This window comes from Oncorhynchus nerka, linkage group LG8 (assembly GCF_034236695.1).
Source record: "Oncorhynchus nerka isolate Pitt River linkage group LG8, Oner_Uvic_2.0, whole genome shotgun sequence".
Classification (NCBI taxonomy): domain Eukaryota; kingdom Metazoa; phylum Chordata; class Actinopteri; order Salmoniformes; family Salmonidae; genus Oncorhynchus; species Oncorhynchus nerka.
Window position 1 is genome coordinate 36,792,611 of NC_088403.1, and position 17,909 is coordinate 36,810,519.

The 17,909-nt window shown below is 44.7% G+C and overlaps 1 protein-coding gene across 5 annotated transcripts in view; it reads left to right on the forward strand.

The window, feature by feature from the left end:
* Positions 1 to 417: 417 nt before the first annotated feature.
* Positions 418 to 17,909, forward strand: part of LOC115133245 (cadherin EGF LAG seven-pass G-type receptor 1-like) — a 125,980-nt gene continuing 108,488 nt past the window's right edge. For all 5 annotated transcript variants that reach the window (XM_029666282.2, XM_029666281.2, XM_029666283.2 and 2 more), the window contains exon 1: positions 418 to 4,164. In XM_029666282.2, coding sequence (XP_029522142.2) covers positions 606 to 4,164 — 3,559 coding nt within the window. In that variant the 5' untranslated portion in view covers positions 418 to 605. The remainder of the gene's footprint in view (positions 4,165 to 17,909) is intronic.

Genomic DNA, 17,909 nt, shown 5'->3' on the forward strand with positions numbered 1-17,909 from the left:
TTCAGAATGGATATGCAAATGATGAGCTCTAAACTACTAACCATAACAATAGCGAATCGTTGACCAAATAGCTTAACTTTTTCCAAAAGGTAATTGTGTGCTAATTTTCTTGGAACCGTGGCCAGACACATCTCTAACAATGTACCATTTTCCCAGGTGACAAGCTCAATACCAAACATCAGAGAAAGTTTCAATGATACCAAACTTGTTTTATAACAAAGTTCTAGTGGCCCTCAAACACACAATGCGCGTGTTAACAAGCTCTCTGTATTGTTATAACAATGGTCCGAATGCGCAATCGTCAACAGCTCAGGACACTTCCGAATGTCAATGAGAAAGCCCCCTGCGAAAGTGTCCCGCTGAGCCGAACACAGCAGGTTTATGCTAATCAACTCTCAGAGGAGGGGAGCCGCGGAGCCATTTTGTAGTCATTTAAACTTGTCCGTGGAATAATGTGACTGCGCTCTGTGGATACTATGGATATACGTGTGTTTTCCACTTCAAAACTTCACCATGAAGGATAAAAGAAAAAGGGACAGGGATAGTTAATGTTTTTGTGGAGGTGTTTCGATGAGGTTGAATGGGATTTGTTGGAGTTTTAAACCATGGAATTACCGATGAATTGGATCTGGGTTTGTGTTCTATTCAACGTGCCCTTGCTGGGATGTTTCGAGCTACACCTTTCGGAGACGTTACAAACTGGGACCGTTTTGGCAAATTTGTCCCTGGGGCCCGGTTGGACTTACAAAATCGACAGGACTTTAACTCCTAAATACATTCAGAACTTTTTACAAGTGGAATGGCAAGAAGGAGCTCTCCGTATGTACCGAAAAGTGGATTGTGTGCGCTTATTGAGGAACCCAGTGCCTGTCTATATCAGGATAGGGTCGTTGACGTCTGAGAATTTTGTTTTGACACATTTCAATACATTTGTACACGGACAGGACTGTTTTATCAAATACAAGAGAAAGAGCACAATAGGTAAGCCCGACATTCACATCAATTACTTTTCCAAACTGGAAGCAACTTCCTGCTTATCCGCGGGTCATTTGCTTGTGAATGTAACAGAACTTTTGCCTGCGTTTTCGCGAAATACCACTTTTTCTGCCTCCTGTACTACTGTAAAAGATTTGAGGGCAGTTTTTAAACATGGCAATATATTGCTGGACGACAAATACTGTTTGGGTGAAGGAGAGCTGAGTGAGGTACATTTGTATTGTACACTGCTTGCTCTGAGTGACCCGCGCGTCCGCATCTCTGTGCGCGTGAGGTTGCGGTTGGTGACAGTGGTTGAGGGAGAAACCCATGAGGAGCACACACCATCACCATCACACACCATCCAGATTGTGCCTGGCAAATGGAACCACCGAAAACGGAGAAATGTGAACACACCTCCCCAGTTTCAGCTCCCCAACTACCAGGTGTCTGTTCCCGAGAATGAACCATCAGGGACCCGTGTCATCACACTGAAGGCCACTGATCCGGATGATGGAGAGGCCGGGAGAATAGAGTATGGAATGGAGGCCCTCTTTGACAGCAGATCCAACGACTTTTTTGTAATAAACCACCAGACAGGTGCTATTACAACAGTGCAGCCTTTAGACAGGGAGGTCAAAGACACACACGTCTTCAAAGTAATGGTAACAGACAACGGCTCCCCTCGGCGCTCAGCCACGTCTTATCTCACCGTGACGGTCAGCGACACCAACGACCACGGCCCGGTGTTCGAGCAGACTGAATACCGGGTAACCATACGGGAGAATGTAGAGGTGGGCTTTGAGGTCATGACCATAAGAGCCACAGACGGGGACGCACCCTCCAATGCCAATATGGTCTATAAAATAGTCAATGGCGGCGGAGTGAACGCTGGTTTTGAGATCGACCCACGCCACGGGCTAGTGAGGATCAGAGAGCGGCCCGACAGAGAGACCATGTCCCAGTACCAGCTGATCGTGGAAGCCAACGACCAGGGGAAAGACCCTGAACCCCGGAGCGCCACGGCCACCGTCAACATCTCTGTGGAGGACGAGAACGACAACTACCCCCAGTTCAGTGAGAAACGTTACGTGGTCCAAATCCCTGAGAACGTGGCCGTCAACTCTAAAGTCACTCAAGTCGAGGCCACGGACAAAGACGAGGGAAACAACGCTAAGGTCCATTACAGCATCATCAGTGGCAACGTGAAGGGACAGTTCTACATACACTCTCCCACTGGGGTCATCGATGTCATTAATCCCTTGGATTACGAGATGATTAGGGAGTATAATTTACGGATTAAAGCTCAGGATGGTGGCAGGCCTCCGTTTATCAACGGGACTGGGATGGTGGTGGTCCAGGTGGTTGACGTAAATGATAACGCTCCTATGTTCGTCAGCACGCCGTTCCAAGCCACTGTGCTGGAGAATGTGGCCATTGGCTACTCGGTAATCCACATCCAGGCAATAGATGCTGATTCTGGGAATAATGCACGTCTAGAGTACCGTCTCACTGACACCTCCCCTGGTTTCCCCTTCACCATCAACAATAGCACTGGGTGGATCACAGTCGCCGCAGAGCTCGACAGGGAAACCACAGAGTTCTATACCTTCGGCATGGAAGCGAGGGATTGTGGGATACCTGCGATGTCATCCTCGGCCAGCGTGAGCATCACGGTCCTAGATGTGAACGACAACATCCCGACCTTCACAGAGAAGGTGTATTCTCTGAAGATTAATGAGGATGCTGTGGTGGGGACCAGTGTGTTGACAGTGACAGCCATCGACAGGGATGTAAATAGCGTCGTAACCTATCAGATCTCTAGCGGCAACACCAGGAACCGTTTCGCCATCACCAGTCAGAGTGGAGGTGGGCTCATCACCTTGGCGTTACCCTTAGACTACAAACAGGAGCGCCAGTATGTCTTGACGGTGACTGCGTCAGACGGCACGCGTTATGACATGGCACAGGTGTTCATCAACGTCACGGATGCCAACACGCACCGTCCTGTGTTCCAGAGCGCCAACTACCAGGTGACGATTAGCGAGGACCGGCCCATTGGGTCCACCGTGGTCGTCATCAGTGCCACCGACGAAGACACGGGTGAAAACGCTCGCATCACGTACATCATGGAGGACAACGTCCCCCAGTTTAAGATCGACCCCGACACGGGCGCCATCACCACCCAGATGGAGATAGACTACGAGGACCAGGCATCGTACACATTAGCCATCATCGCCAGGGACAACGGCATTCCTCAGAAGTCCGATACGACCTATGTGGAGATAATAATCCTGGATGCCAACGACAACACACCTCAGTTCCTACGGGACATGTATCAGGGAACTGTATTCGAGGACGCACCCATTTACACCAGCGTGCTCCAGATATCTGCCTCCGACAGGGACTCCGGGTCCAACGGACGGCTGAGCTACACCTTCCAGGGTGGAGATGATGGGGAGGGGGACTTCTTCATCGAGCCCTACTCTGGCATCATCAGAACAGCCAGGAAGCTAGACAGAGAGAACGTGCCTGTGTATACCCTGAAGGCCTTCGCTGTGGATAAGGGGATTCCTCCTCTCAAAGCAGCGGTGGACATCCAGGTGTCTGTGCTGGATATCAACGACAATGCGCCTGTGTTCGAGAAGGACGAACTGTTTATCTACGTAGAGGAGAACAGTCCCGTCGGTTCCGTCTTGGCTCGGATCAGCGCCACCGATCCAGACGAGGGAACCAACGCTCAGATCATGTACCAGATCGTGGAGGGGAACATCCCTGAGGTCTTCAAATTGGACATCTTCAAAGGCGACCTCACCGCCCTCATGGACCTCGACTACGAGTCTAGAACCGAGTTTGTCATTGTGGTCCAGGCCACGTCCGCTCCGCTCGTCAGCCGTGCCACTGTCCACATCCGTTTAGTCGACATCAATGACAACGACCCGGTTCTGCAAAACTTTGAGATTATCTTCAACAACTATGTGACCAACAAGTCCAATAGTTTCCCCTCAGGGATCATAGGGAAGGTGCCTGCCCATGACCCGGACGTGTCGGATAAACTCCACTACAGCTTTGAGTCAGGGAATGAGCTGAACCTACTGGTGCTGAATGCAGACACGGGGGAACTAAAGCTCAGCAGAGACCTGGATAACAACAGACCTCTAGAGGCCCCCATGACTGTCTCTGTCTCAGGTGAGAGCACCTCAAATGTATAAATGCAAATGGGAGATCCGCTTATTACCATGTCTTATTATTATGAGCTATAATTACCTGTCTTATTACCTAAAGAAAACGCCTTGGTCATAAATCATATTCTTCTGGCCTTCTAAAATTAGGCCTAGTTTCCCGCTGGCAGAGTTGAATGAGTAAGCAAAGGAATTTATTCAAGATGGATATCTCAGTCCTTATTTGTATGGTAGAATGACCGAGAGTGGAATTAAATGAAGTGAAGAAGCATTTGAAAGTAAGCTATTTTGGTTTTCCGCTCTTTCCAGTCACCTGAAATCGTTTGCTGCTTGCGGAGTGGAATAAAGTGTAAGACGAATATGTGAGATAGGTAACAGATGTCACAGTTGTAATAACACATTTGTCGTCTGGAACTGTGTGTAATTGACTGCGTGTTCTATTGGAGCTTAGGCCCTAGCAGAAGTGCTGTCTTTGTTTAGTGAGAGGTAGTTGGAAGGTGTAAAAGGATCTGGTTTTACCACTTTATACTGTTTGTGTGCTACTGTATTGTGGGGGTTGGTGGTTGCCTGGGTTCATAAAACGTGCTATTATACCAGGTGCCCCTATTTTCTTAACCAATGTTGGGGTTTTTTCACTGCAGAACTGCAGTTTGCACATATCAACATCATGGCACGCGAGACACCTTCTTCAAAAGAACTCACCTTAGAAGTGAACAGCTTATGTTGGCCCCTTTTTCACTTAGGTTAGCAGGAATGGTTAAGTGTGATGATCAAAACTGCTGCAATGTCTGCCGCACGCATTCACTAACTGAAATAGTTCTCTGCTTTTACATAGCCTTAGTCAGCAGTTCGTGCTGGGTGATTTTGCTGCAATTTCGGTTAAAGAGAGGAGTGCCTTGTTGCTGATTGTGTTGTACAGCCCTTAGTGTAATAAATATAAGATGGGTTATCTGCATTCGTCGGTACGTCACGCAGAAATAATTTGTGTGAAAGATGTCCTCTTATACAGCAGTAGACTTCGTTCGGTTAAGTTAAAGATTACACTAATGCAAACACCCATAGCTCACACCCTCACAGAGACACTGTAGTATGGTTATTTCAACTGTAATATAGAGTGTTGGTGTTACACAGGCCTTCATATTGACTTGTTTCAGGCAGTAAGTGGGAGAGAGACATCCTATCCCAATGAGAGAATGCTGTCATAGTGACAGCTGTTTGTCTCTCTGTGAAGGCTTTTCTTTCAAATCGCGTCATGTTTCCCGATATGGCAAACTGCCTAGCACCTTAAGTGTCTCTCTCTCTCTCTCTCTCTCTCTCTCTCTCTCTCTCTCTCTCTCTCTCTCTCTCTCTCTCTCTCTCTCTCATTCCCTCCCTTTCTATTTACCAAGAATGAAACCTCTCTAAGCCGTTCCTTCTCAACTTCTCTCATAATTAGTTATCTCAATTACTTGTCTTTTTCTGTGTAACAAAAGACAGTCTGGCCAATGAGTCACTAGTGGACCTTCTAAAGGAGCACCTATTCCCTTGTGTCCTGCATTCATAGGCCCTGCTTTCGCATTCGCCTTTAACAATTGGGACTCTTGAGGTCTCCTTGACAATGCTGACCCCCGGCTGTCCCTCGAGGGGCACCCCTGCCCTCCTCCATCAGACCATCAGAATAATGCGTTTTACACACACACACACACACACACACACACACACACACACACACACACACACACACACACACACACACACACACTCTACCCTCCCCCCCCCACACACACATTCTAACCCCCAACCTACCTCCTCACTACTCTAGACATACCCTGATGTCAAATGTTAGGTAACCATTAACACTGGTGCTCTGACCTCTCAACCCCAGGCCCAGGGGAGAGGAAGGGCCCTCTAGGGACAACAGGAGACCAGACTGAGATGGACCTCAACAGCCTGCTACTGTTTCCCTTTACTAATGAAACACTAGCCCTTCTCTCTCTTTCTCTGTGAGGTAATGACTTGTCTGAAATTCATTCAGAGCTTTTTGGAAGATTAGGCCCAATATTAGGGCTTATGAGAAAGGAAACAAATGTTTGTTCCAAAAAACAGTTATATTATTAGTTAAGTCTGACCTCCTTACCTCTACCATTGGCATAGTAGTGGTGACTACGGATGTGTTAAATTGAACATTGTTTTAATTAGATAGATAGATGTCTCTTTCCATTCAAATGGATGGAAATGCTCTCGAAACCTGTTTAAATTCACCAAAAGCGGTAGGAACAGGTGTTTTATTCTACCCACAGAAAGGGATTGAAATTGTTTATCTATCCCTCCTGAAAGGCCAGAGGTACTGTCAGATATCCCCCAGATAACGTAGTTTAACATTCTAGTCACAACACCACTCTGTCTCTCCCCTTAGAACAACACCGATGAGGCATGGTAGGGGCTGAGTGTTCCCACTGTAATACAATATCTCTTATCTGTCTAGCTCAACACTCAACAAGCTTTTCCCTCCGAAATGTTGCTCTCTCGTTTTATTCACCATAGTCTTGTTAAAAGAAGAGCCATTGACTTGACTATCTAATGTATCTATCTCCTCGGGCTTCTATCTAGATACCTATAAGTCTTTCTCCGGCCCAGCATACGGAGTTCTGTCTGTGTGATATAAGCTGTCTGTCTGTGTGGCCCTCCTGGCGTAATTGAGACGAGGGATGGATAGTGTTACATTACTCCTCTGTAGGCTGACTTTGTGAGATTTACCTTAATGATTTGGAGTGATTGGTGTAAAAATCATCATTTCCACTTGGTCTCTCTCTCACTTTCTTCTTTTGGAGGGAAGGAGGGATGAAGGGATGGGGAGCTTGCAGTGTTCCGCTACACTCACACACTCCTTCGTTCCCTCCTAGGGGCCTTTAGCTAGCGTCTCCTATAGGACTGGTTTGGCCCTCGACCCCACTCTGTCGGGGCCACATAGTTGGGCTTTTGAACATTTCTCTTCCCTCCATGTCACTCTTTCTCCCTTCCAGTCTCATTTTCTCTCCCTCTCACACGCTCCTTCTCTCCCTCTCTCTCTCTTTCTCTCTCCAGTCTCATTTTCTCTTCCTCTGGCACTCTCTTTCTCTCTCTTTCTCTTCCTCCGTGTCTCTCTTTCTCTGAAGTTTATCTCCATAGCACCCAGAGGAGGTTTACCATTTCTTGTAAGTCCTATAATCAGATTTTCTGCTGGAATCTAAGAGGTTTAATTTGATTTACATGAGGTCTCTACTGCAGCAGCATGAATAAGATGATAGATATTGATGTTTTAGTACATTAGGTGCTGAATATATCTTACAAGAGGTTTGCTAAAGGAAAGGACTAAAGTAAGGAAATGTGTGTGTGTTTGTGTGGGGAAAGAGGAGAGTGTGTCCCCCTGTCCAGTTGTGCCAGTGTGTATCCCAGCCCTGCCTGTTACAATACTACCACTGCTGCCACTGACTGCACTCAACCAGCTGCAACAGAGAGGGAGAGCGAGAGGGGGTTATTGGTGCGGTGGGGCTCCTTCCTGTGTCTGACCCCTAACTTTGATGAATGTCCTAACAATGTCCAGAGAGGCTTGTAGAGATGAGTCACTACCTATACAGGGCCTGCCCAGAGGAACATTGGCCTGGTCCCAGATCTGTTTGTGCTGTATTGCCAACTCCTATGGATATTGTGACCATAAGTTTGGCTATAGAGCACAAACCGATCTTGGACCAGGCTAGCGGATCATGCCTTTAGTTTGCATGATAGATTGGCACTAGGGGTTCGGAGATTGATGGTTTTGTTGACATTTCGTGTGATGTAAGTCGTCCTCTATTCATAGAGCAGATTTAGTTTACATGTTTATGTGCATGATGTGGTGGTATATTAGTCTTGACACTGAAAGTAACTGATATTAGCAAGTAACTCCATGGTCATTCCTAAGACATTACAACCACCTCTCTCCCCTCTCTCGTCCTTCCTTCTCTCTTATCACTTTCAATAATATATCTCTGCCTGTCTCTCACGTCCCTCCCCTCCCTCTCTCTCTAAGGATTGTCCTCATTGCGAGTCATCAGTCTGTTGGTTACCAGGCTCCTGGTTTGGAGGCTATATCTGTCCTTGGTGTCTATAGAAACTGTTATTAGATTACAGAAACAGTCTGGGTCTCACATACACAGCACACACGCACATTGCTCTGAAACTCGCAGCCTTTGAACAAAACACCAGGCTATGCCCTGAATGCCACAGCAGGCAAGGGAAGAAATCATGCTCCCCATAACTCACTGGGGAGGTTTTGAAGTCGGAATCAAGCTTTGGGTATTTCAATCCTTGTATTTCATTGTTAAAATATTACATTTGATTAACTCTTAACGTAACCAAACTAGTATAATGCATTCGGAAAGTATTCAGACCCCTTTTCCCACGTTTTGTTACATTGCAACCTTGTTCTAAAATTGATTAAATTATTTTTTTCCTCATCAATCTACAGACAATACCCCATAATGACAAATAAAAAACAAGTTTTTAGAATTTTTTGCAAAATATCACATTTAACATAAGTATTCAGTACTTTGTTGAAGCACCTTTGGCAGCGATTACGGTCTCGAGTCTTCTTGGGTATGAAGCTACAAGCTTGGTATACTGTATTTGGGGAGTTTCTCCCATTCTTCTCTGCTGATCCTTTCAAGCTCTGTAAGGTTGGATGGGGAGCGTCGCTGCACACATATTTTCAGGTCTCTCCAGAGATGTTCGATCAGGTTCAAATCTGAAGGCACAGACTCTGGCTCGGTCACTCAAGGACATTCAGAGACTTGTCCCGAAGCCACTCCTATGTTGTCTTGGCTGTGTGCTTAGGTCATTGTCCTGTTGGAAGGTGAACCTTCGCCCCAGTCTGAGATCCTGAGCGCTCTGGGGCAGGTTTTCATCAAGGATCTCTCTGTACTTTGCTCTGTTCATCTTTCCCTCAATCCTGACTTGTCTCCCAGTCACTGCCGCTGAAAAACATCCCCACAACATGATGCTGCCACCACCATGCTTCACCGTAGGGATGGTGTCTATGTTTCCTCCAGACATGACACTTGGCATTCAGGCCAAAGAGTTCAATCTTGGTTTCATCAGACCAGAGAATCTTGATTCTCATGGTCTGAGAGTCCTTTAAATGCTTTTTGGCAAACTTCAAGTGGGCTGTCATGAGCCTTTTACTGAGGTGTGGCTTCAGTCTGGCCACTCAACCATAAAGGCCTGATTGGTGGAGTGCTGCAGAGATGGTTGTCCTTCTGGAAGGTTCTCCCATCTCCACAGAGTAACTCTGGAGCTCTGTTAGAGTGACCATCAGTTTCTTGGTTACCTACTTGACCACGGCCCTTCTCCCCCGATTTCTCAGTTTTGCTGGGCAGCCAGGTCTAGGAAGAGTCTTGGTGGTTCCAAACTTCTTCCATTTAAGAATGATGGAGGCCACTGTGTTCTTGGGAACCTTAAATGCTGCAGAAATGTATTGGTACCCTTCCCCAGATCTATGCCTCAACGCAATCCTGTCTCGGAGCTCTAGGACAATTCCTTCGACCTCATGGCTTGGTTTTTACTCCGACATGCACTGTCAACATTGGAACCGTGCCTTTCCAAATCATGTCCAGTCAATTGAATTTACCACAGGTGGACTCCAATCATGTTGTAGAAACATCTCAAGGATGATCAATGGAAACAGGATGCACCGGAGCTCAATTTCGAGTCTCATAGCAAAGAGTCTGAATACTTATGTAAATAAGGCATTTCTGTTTTTTATATGTAGTAAATTAGCAGAAATGTCTAAAAACTTGTTTTCACTTTGTCATTATGGGGTATTGTGTGTAGATTGATGAGATTTCTATTTATTTAATACATTTTAGAATAAGGCTGTAACATAACAAAATACTTGTTCATAACTTGCCACTTGTTGTTCTCCTATTGAAATAACTAGCTAGCCAGCTATTTAACCCTGTTGCCCAAAACTAAAGTTATAAGCTAGCTTCATCTGGCTAATACAGTTTGGCTTGACCGGACCGGGTTATGTGTTGTGAAGCTAGCCACAATAAGGATTAGCCACAATAGTTGAATTTGTGTTTCGTCTTCAAAATAAAAGCCCTCTTTGAAAGTGATGCAGAAGGTTACAATTGGTGGAATCATGCCATATTTAGACTAGATAATGTTAAACAAGGTTGGAGTGTTGGAATATGGAGCAATGAAATTGGGTATCAGTCTACTTGGTGACACCCACAGAACACAACTGTGAAGAGTTTACCTAAATATTAGCATTGTAGCTTTTATTGCGGGACTTTTGACTGGGAAATCATCTCCCCAGTCAGCCTATTGTGCGTATTGACATTCATATTGCACTGTACAGTCTTACCTAAGGATTGGGGATCAATGAAATGGGGTATCCGTCTACTCACTACCCAAGTGCTTTTTTTCCCAGTCCTCAGAGTTATCAGGTTCCAAAACATCCACGTTGTATTGTTTTTCCTCTGGAATAGTGTTCAATACAAATAGTAGGTTTATTGGTACAATTAATGTGTCTCAATTCACAGTGGTTTCAAAGTCCCGCAATAAGAGCTATGACGATAATGTTCTGTGGGTGTCACTGAGGAGACTGATACCCCATGTAATTGATCCACAATTCATAGGTAAGGCTGTACAGTGAGATAAGTATGCCCCCAATGCTATTCTAAGGTCTAATACATCAAATGACATTTTATTGGTCACATACACATAGTTAATCAGATGTTATTGCGGGTGTAGCAAAATGCTTGTACTAAAAAAATATATCTTTCCGGTTATATGTAATGACACAAAAAAATGTCTGGGCTTATAATGTAAGAAATAACACATAAAACAATATACTGCAAAGTTGCCTAGGAGCTAGAAGCACTGCCGCCCTATATGTCGGCACCATTTTTCCTCCAGTGTGATTCCAACAAATTTTTGTCAAATTAACAAATGATTGTCTTCTGTTGAATTGATATAAGAACACTCCAACCTCGTTTAGCATGATCTATTCCATTATTCCATGATTCCGCTAGTTTTATTAATTTGCATCACTTTTATTTATTCTGAAGGCCAACCGCAAACGTCACTATTGTGACTAATCCTTATTGTGGCTAGCTTCACATAATCAAATAAGAACTGTCTTATAAAGTAGGGGTATTTTAGATGATGACACCTAGCTAGATAGTTAGCTGGCTAACTATAGCAACTGAAACTGATTGTCATTTTGTTATGTTTTTGTGAAGAACATTTGTTTGCATAGTGTTATTTGACGTGTATCTTTTTTGACACGCAAAGACCCAAACGGCGTTTCATAGTAGCCTAGCTAAGTTTGTTCAATACACTTCAACACTCTAGAAAGCAAGGCCAGAAACTGTCATGGCCCAGGATAGCTAGCCTCTGATTTTCCTGTAGCAATTCCATGACTTTAGGTTTGAGCCCACCCCAGCTTTCTCTGTTCTCCAACAACAGAAGAGACAGAGGGAGAGAGAGAAGAGAGGATTGGGAATCGTGAACATCAATTAAGCTGAAATAACTGTCTGAACTGGGTAAGCCGGCCTCTCTCCCTGTTCAATGAGCGGGAAAGGAATCTGATTCATGTTTAATCTTGCACACTCACTTGGGTGGGTGGTGTGTGTGTGTGTGTGTGTGTGTGTGTGTGTGTGTGTGTGTGTGTGTGTGTGTGTCAGGGGCTGGTATGTGTGCGTGTTTCTGTCATTGGTGAGTGTCGAGGTGACTGAGATTGATGGAGGCTAGACTCAGGAACGTGTGGATGTGGTATAAGCCTGGATCTGAAGGAGGACAGGAAAGGGGGAAGGATAGGAAAAGAGAGGAGTGTCTGAGAAAGGGCTATCCAGGGACACTATAGAAACACAGATGACCTCAATCACCTCACACAGCTAGTTTTGATTAATCGATTACATTAATTTATATCCTAATCCCCTTTGATTGGTGTACAGGCTATTAGTTATAAAAATAGAAAAGGGGATTTTCTTGGCATCTTATCGTCTCTGGTATTTCAGCAATGCTCATTGGTTTCTCTGTGCGTGTCTGGCCTTTAGATGTAGCCAGCCAGAGCTAGCCGCAGGGCTGTAACAGCATTTACCAACCCTTAGGGCCCATTGGACCAGCAGAGAGGTATACCCACTGTTTTTGTGTGTGTGTGTGTGGGCTTGGAGTTGGAAATGGAACTAGTACTACCTGGGGATCAGGCTCGACCACATCTCTCCTCTGTTTCCATCGCCGCAATCTGACATCTGGGTGCCTGTTTAATGGTCTTTAAAATTTTTGTGACCGGGCTGCCATTGTGCTGAGAAAAGAATCCCAGAGTGTAGTTTTAAAGGGTCTCGACAGACGGTAAATTACAGGTCTAGGAGTATAGAGGATCTATAGTCTGATCCTGTCTGGTTAGGACATCACTAACCTCAGGGCAGGCAATGCTGGTGTGGATTACATGCAGTCTAGCTATGGACGGAGTGCTAAACAGAATATGCAGGCTAGGGATGTTTTATTACAAATACTTTTACACCTTTGACAGTGAAGTTTGAATTTGTAATCAATTAAATTAGATCTATTTATGTTCTATAGCGGATTTTGATTGGAATCCAGAGGTATGTTTGATTTCAAATCAGTTCTGAGTGGATTTGAAGGGATTGATAATCCATATGGTTATGTATTACCTGTTGTCTTAGAAACTGGACCACTACATATGGAGATTTATTCTGCCCACTTTTAATATACAGTGGGGCAAAAAAGTATTTAGTCAGCCACCAATTGTGCAAGTTCTCCCACTTAAAAAGATGAGAGAGGCCTGTCATTTTCATCATAGGTACACTTCAACTATGACAGACAAAATGAGAAAAAAAATCCAGAAAATCACATTGTAGGATTTTTAATGAATTTATTTGCATATTATGGTGGAAAATAAGTATTTGGTCACCTACACACAAGCAAGATTTCTGGCTCTCACAGACCTCCACTCGTTACCTGTATTAATGGCACCTGTTTGAACTTGTTATCAGTATAAAAGACACCTGTCCACAACCTCAAACAGTCACACTCCAAACTCCACTATGGCCAAGACCAAAGAGCTGTCAAAGGACACCACAAACATAATTGTAGACCTGCACCAGGCTGGGAAGACTGAATCTGCAATAGGTAAGTAAGCAGCTTGGTTTGAAGAAATCAACTGTGGGAGCAATTATTAGGAAATGGAAGACATACAAGACCACTGATAATCTCCCTCGAACTGGGGCTCCACGCAAGATCTCACCCCGTGGGGTCAAAATGATCACAAGAACGGTGAGCAAAAATCCCAGAACCACACGGGGGGACCTAGTGAATGACCTGCAGAGAGCTGGGACCAAAGTAACAAAGCCTACCATCAGTAACACACTACGCCGCCAGGGACTCAAACCGTGCAGTGCCAGACGTGTCCCCCTGCTTAAGCTAGTACATGTCCAGGCCCGTCTGAAGTTTGATAGAGAGCATTTGGATGATCCAGAAGAAGATTTGGAGAATGTCATATGGTCAGATGAAACCAAAATATAACTTTTTGGTAAAAACTCAACTTGTCGTGTTTGGAGGACAAAGAATGGTGAGTTGCATCCAAAGAACACCATACCTACTGTGAAGTATGGGGGTGGAAACATCATGCTTTGGGGATGTTTTTTCTGCAAAGGGACCAGGACGACTGATCTGTGTAAAGGAAAGAATGAATGGGGCCATGTATCGTGAGATTTTGAGTGAAAACCTCCTTCCATCAGCAAGGGCATTGAAGATGAAACGTGGCTGGGTCTTTCAGCATGACAATGATCCCAAACACACCACCCGGGCAACAAAGGAGTAGCTCTTAAGAAGCATTTCAAGGTCCTGGAGGGGCCTAGCCAGTCTCCAGATCTCAACCCCATAGAACATCTTTGGAGGGAGTTGAAAGTCCGTGTTGCCCAGCAACAGCCCCAAAACATCACTGCTCTAGAGGAGATCTGCATGGAGGAATGGGCCAAAATACCAGCAACAGTGTGTGAAAACCTTGTGAAGACTTACAGAAAATGTTTCACCTCTGTCATTGCCAACAAAGGGTATATAACAAAGTATTGAGATGAACTTTTGTTATTGACCAAATACTTATTTTCCACCATAATTTGAAAATAAATTCATTCAATCCTACAATGTGATTTTCTGGATTTTCCTTCTCATTTTGTCTGTCATAGTTGAAGTGTACCTATGATGAAAATTACCGGCCTCTCTCATCTTTTTAAGTGGGAGAACTTGCACAATTGGTGGCTGACTAAATACTTTTTTGCCCCACAGTATACTGTGCCTACAGAAGTATTCACACCCTTTGACTTTTTTCACATTTTGTTGTGCTACAGGCAGAATTTAAAATGGATTAAATTGAGATTTTGTGTCACTGACCTACACACAACACCCCATAATGTCAAAGTAGAGTTACGTTTTTAGAATTGTTTACAAATTAATAAAAACTTTTTTTTTAAAGTGGCTTTCTCAGTGAACCAATCCATTGCGGAGGCCTAGACTAAAAGCCAATTTATGCTTGATCGAAAATGTGGTCTGGGGCTCCATATGGAGAGTGTGACGCAATCGTAGAGCCTCCAAAGGCACGCAGGGGCCAAATCAAGCTCTTGCACCTCCCAAATTTTGTAACAATGTCGGAGGGCTCTGTATAGCTCCGCACTGACATGATTGGTTGATGGTAGGTGGGGGCGGTACATCCTGTAGAAAACAGAAACTCACTTCCTTGACTAAAGCTCTGCACTGCTCCGCCAAGCGAAAAAAGTGTGAAGGCCCTTGACAACTGCTGAAACCATATCACCGTAATGGCTGCATGTCCAATGCAGACGTCGGATTGACCATGCGCCCATTGCACAATGCACTTCTCTCTCCAGAATGCGCTCTCCCGCTAATTTGTGCACATTCATTGATTCATAACTTAATTGGGTGAATTGTTTGCGTTTGATTGTTAGTGTTTATAAATAAAATTGCGCTGGAAGAAATGGCAGCAGTTTTACAGGCGTCTAACCAATTGTGCTATTGTGTGTTTTTTTCCCGCGTTATTTGTAACTTATTTTGTACATAATGTTTCTGCCACTGTATCTTATGGCAAAAAAATAGCTTCTGGATATCAGGACAGCAATCACTCACCTCGGAATAGACAAAGATTTTTTTCTTCAACAAGCAGGGCGCACAGGATATACTACGAACACCCGATAAGGCCAACATCCCCGTTATTGGCAAGAGAAAGAGACGCAGGTACAGAGGACACAGGGCGGGGTGCCTCGTAAGGATCCGCAGAAGCCGAGTGGGAAAGCTGCCGTTACGTCAATATTACTCGCATTGGACAATCATTGGACAATAAATTATACGAGGTATGATCACAAATATCCTACCAACAGAACATCAAAAACTGGAACATCTTATGCTTCACAGAATCGTGGCTGAATGATGACATGGATATTCAGCTAGCAGGATATACACTGCACCGGCTAGATAGAACAGCACACTCCGAGCATATTTGTAAACAACAGCTGGTGCACGAAATCTAAGGAAGTCTCTAGATTTTACTCGCCTGAAGTAGAGTATCTTATGAAAGATATGAACTGTAGACCAAACTATTTGCCAAAAGAGTTTTCATCTGTACTTTTCGTGGCTGTTTATTTACCACCACAGACGGATGCTGGCACTAAGACCACACTCAGTCAGCTGTATAAAGAAATAAGCAAACAGGAAACCGCTCACCCAGAGGTGGCGCTCCTAGTGGCCAGAGACTTTAATACAGGGAAACTTAAATCAGTTTTACCTAATCTCTATCAACATGTTAAATGCGCAACCAGAGGGAAAAAATGATAGATCATCTGTACTCCACACACAGAGACACGTACAAAGCTCTCCCTCCATTTGGTAAATCTGACCACAATTCTATCCTCCTGATTCCTGCTTATAAGCAAAAATGAAAGCAGAAAGCACCAGTGACTCGGTCTATAAAAAAGTGGTCAAATGAAGCAGATGCTAAACTAGAGGACTGTTTTGCTATCACAGACTGGAACATGTTCCGGGATTCTTCCGATTGCATTGAGGAGTACGGCAGGTGGTTAGAGCGCTGGACTTGTAACCGGCAGTTTGCGAGTTCAAAACCCCCGAGCTGACAAGGTACAAATCTGTCGTTCTGCCCCTGAACAGGCAGTTAACCTACTGTTCCTAGGCCGTCATTGAAAATAAGAATTTGTTCTTAACTGACTTGCCTGGTTAAATAAAGGTAAAATAAATAAAACACAACATCAGTCATTGGCTTTATCAATAAGCGTATTGAGGACATCGTCCCCACAGGGACTGTACGTACATACCCAACCAGAAGCCATGGATTACAGGCAACATTCGCAACTGAGCTAAAGCTGCCACTTTCAAGGTGCGGGACTCTAATCCGGAAGTTTATAAGAAATCCTGCTATGCCCTTCGACAAACAGGCAAAGGCCAATACAGGGCTAAGCTTGAATTATACTACACCGGCTCCGACGCTCATCTTATGTGTTCAGGGCTTGCAAACTATTACAGACTACAAAGGGAAGCACAGCAGTGAGCTTCCCAGTGACACGAGCCTACCAGACGAGCTAAATCACTTCTATGCTTGCTTCGAGGCAAGCAACACTGAGGCATGCATAAGAGCATCAGCTGTTCTGGATGACTCTGTGTGATCACACTCTCCGTAGCCAACATGAGTAAGACCTTTTAACAGGTCAACATTCACAAGGCCACGGGGCCAGATGGATTACCAGGACGTGTGTTCTGGGCATGTGCTGACTAACTATAGTACCCTCAAAGCTCATCACTAAGCTAAGGATCCTGGGACTAAATACCTTCCTCTGCAACTGGATCCTGGACTTCCTGATGGGCCGCCCCCAGGTGGTGAGGGTAGGTAGCAACACATCTGCCATGCTGATCCTCAACACCGGAGCCCCTCAGGGGTGCATGCTCAGTCCCCTCCTGTACTCCCTGTTTACCCACGACTGCGTGGCCAGGCATGAAAAATGGCACTGTTGGTTAGGGCCTGTAAGTAAGCATTTCACTGTAAGGTCTACCTACACCTGTTGTATTTGGCGCACGTCACAAATAAACGCTGATTTGATTTGATATATGAATTCCCCCCTACATACATCACCAGTAATACATTTACCCTTAATTACTATTATTTCTCATCTACAATGTTTGTTACTTTGGATACGGTAATTTCTGTTAATGCATTCAATATTATTATTCCAGTCTTCCTGTTATCATTGTCAGAGTGGACACATTGTTTGCAAAGTGCACAACCTATGCTACACTTTATTTCTTTCCACTTAAGAGTTTTGTCAATTTAGGGAATATCTTTTGTTTGGAGCGCTCCTGTCAATGTTGAGTAAGGAAGCTTATGCATAGAAGTAGGCCTATAGGGGATAGGAGGGACGCCATGTGCGACTGAAGTGTTTTCCGATTGCTCCAGTGGTATTCTTAAAGTTTATGTGAATTTTGCAGCAGAACCGTATTTATTTTCAAATATTAATTTGGTGATCCCTTTCCGTAAAAACTAAGACTACTTTGCTTCCGAATGTCAGCATGTCGACCAAACATAAGGCCAAAAGCATGACTTTGAGAAAACCCGGCCTACAAGACCCGCTCTCATCACCGCCTTCTCCTGAGTCTGAGGGCCCGGGGACACACACTTTACCCGGGGGTGCGGCTTGGCCTGGCGGCGCTGAAATG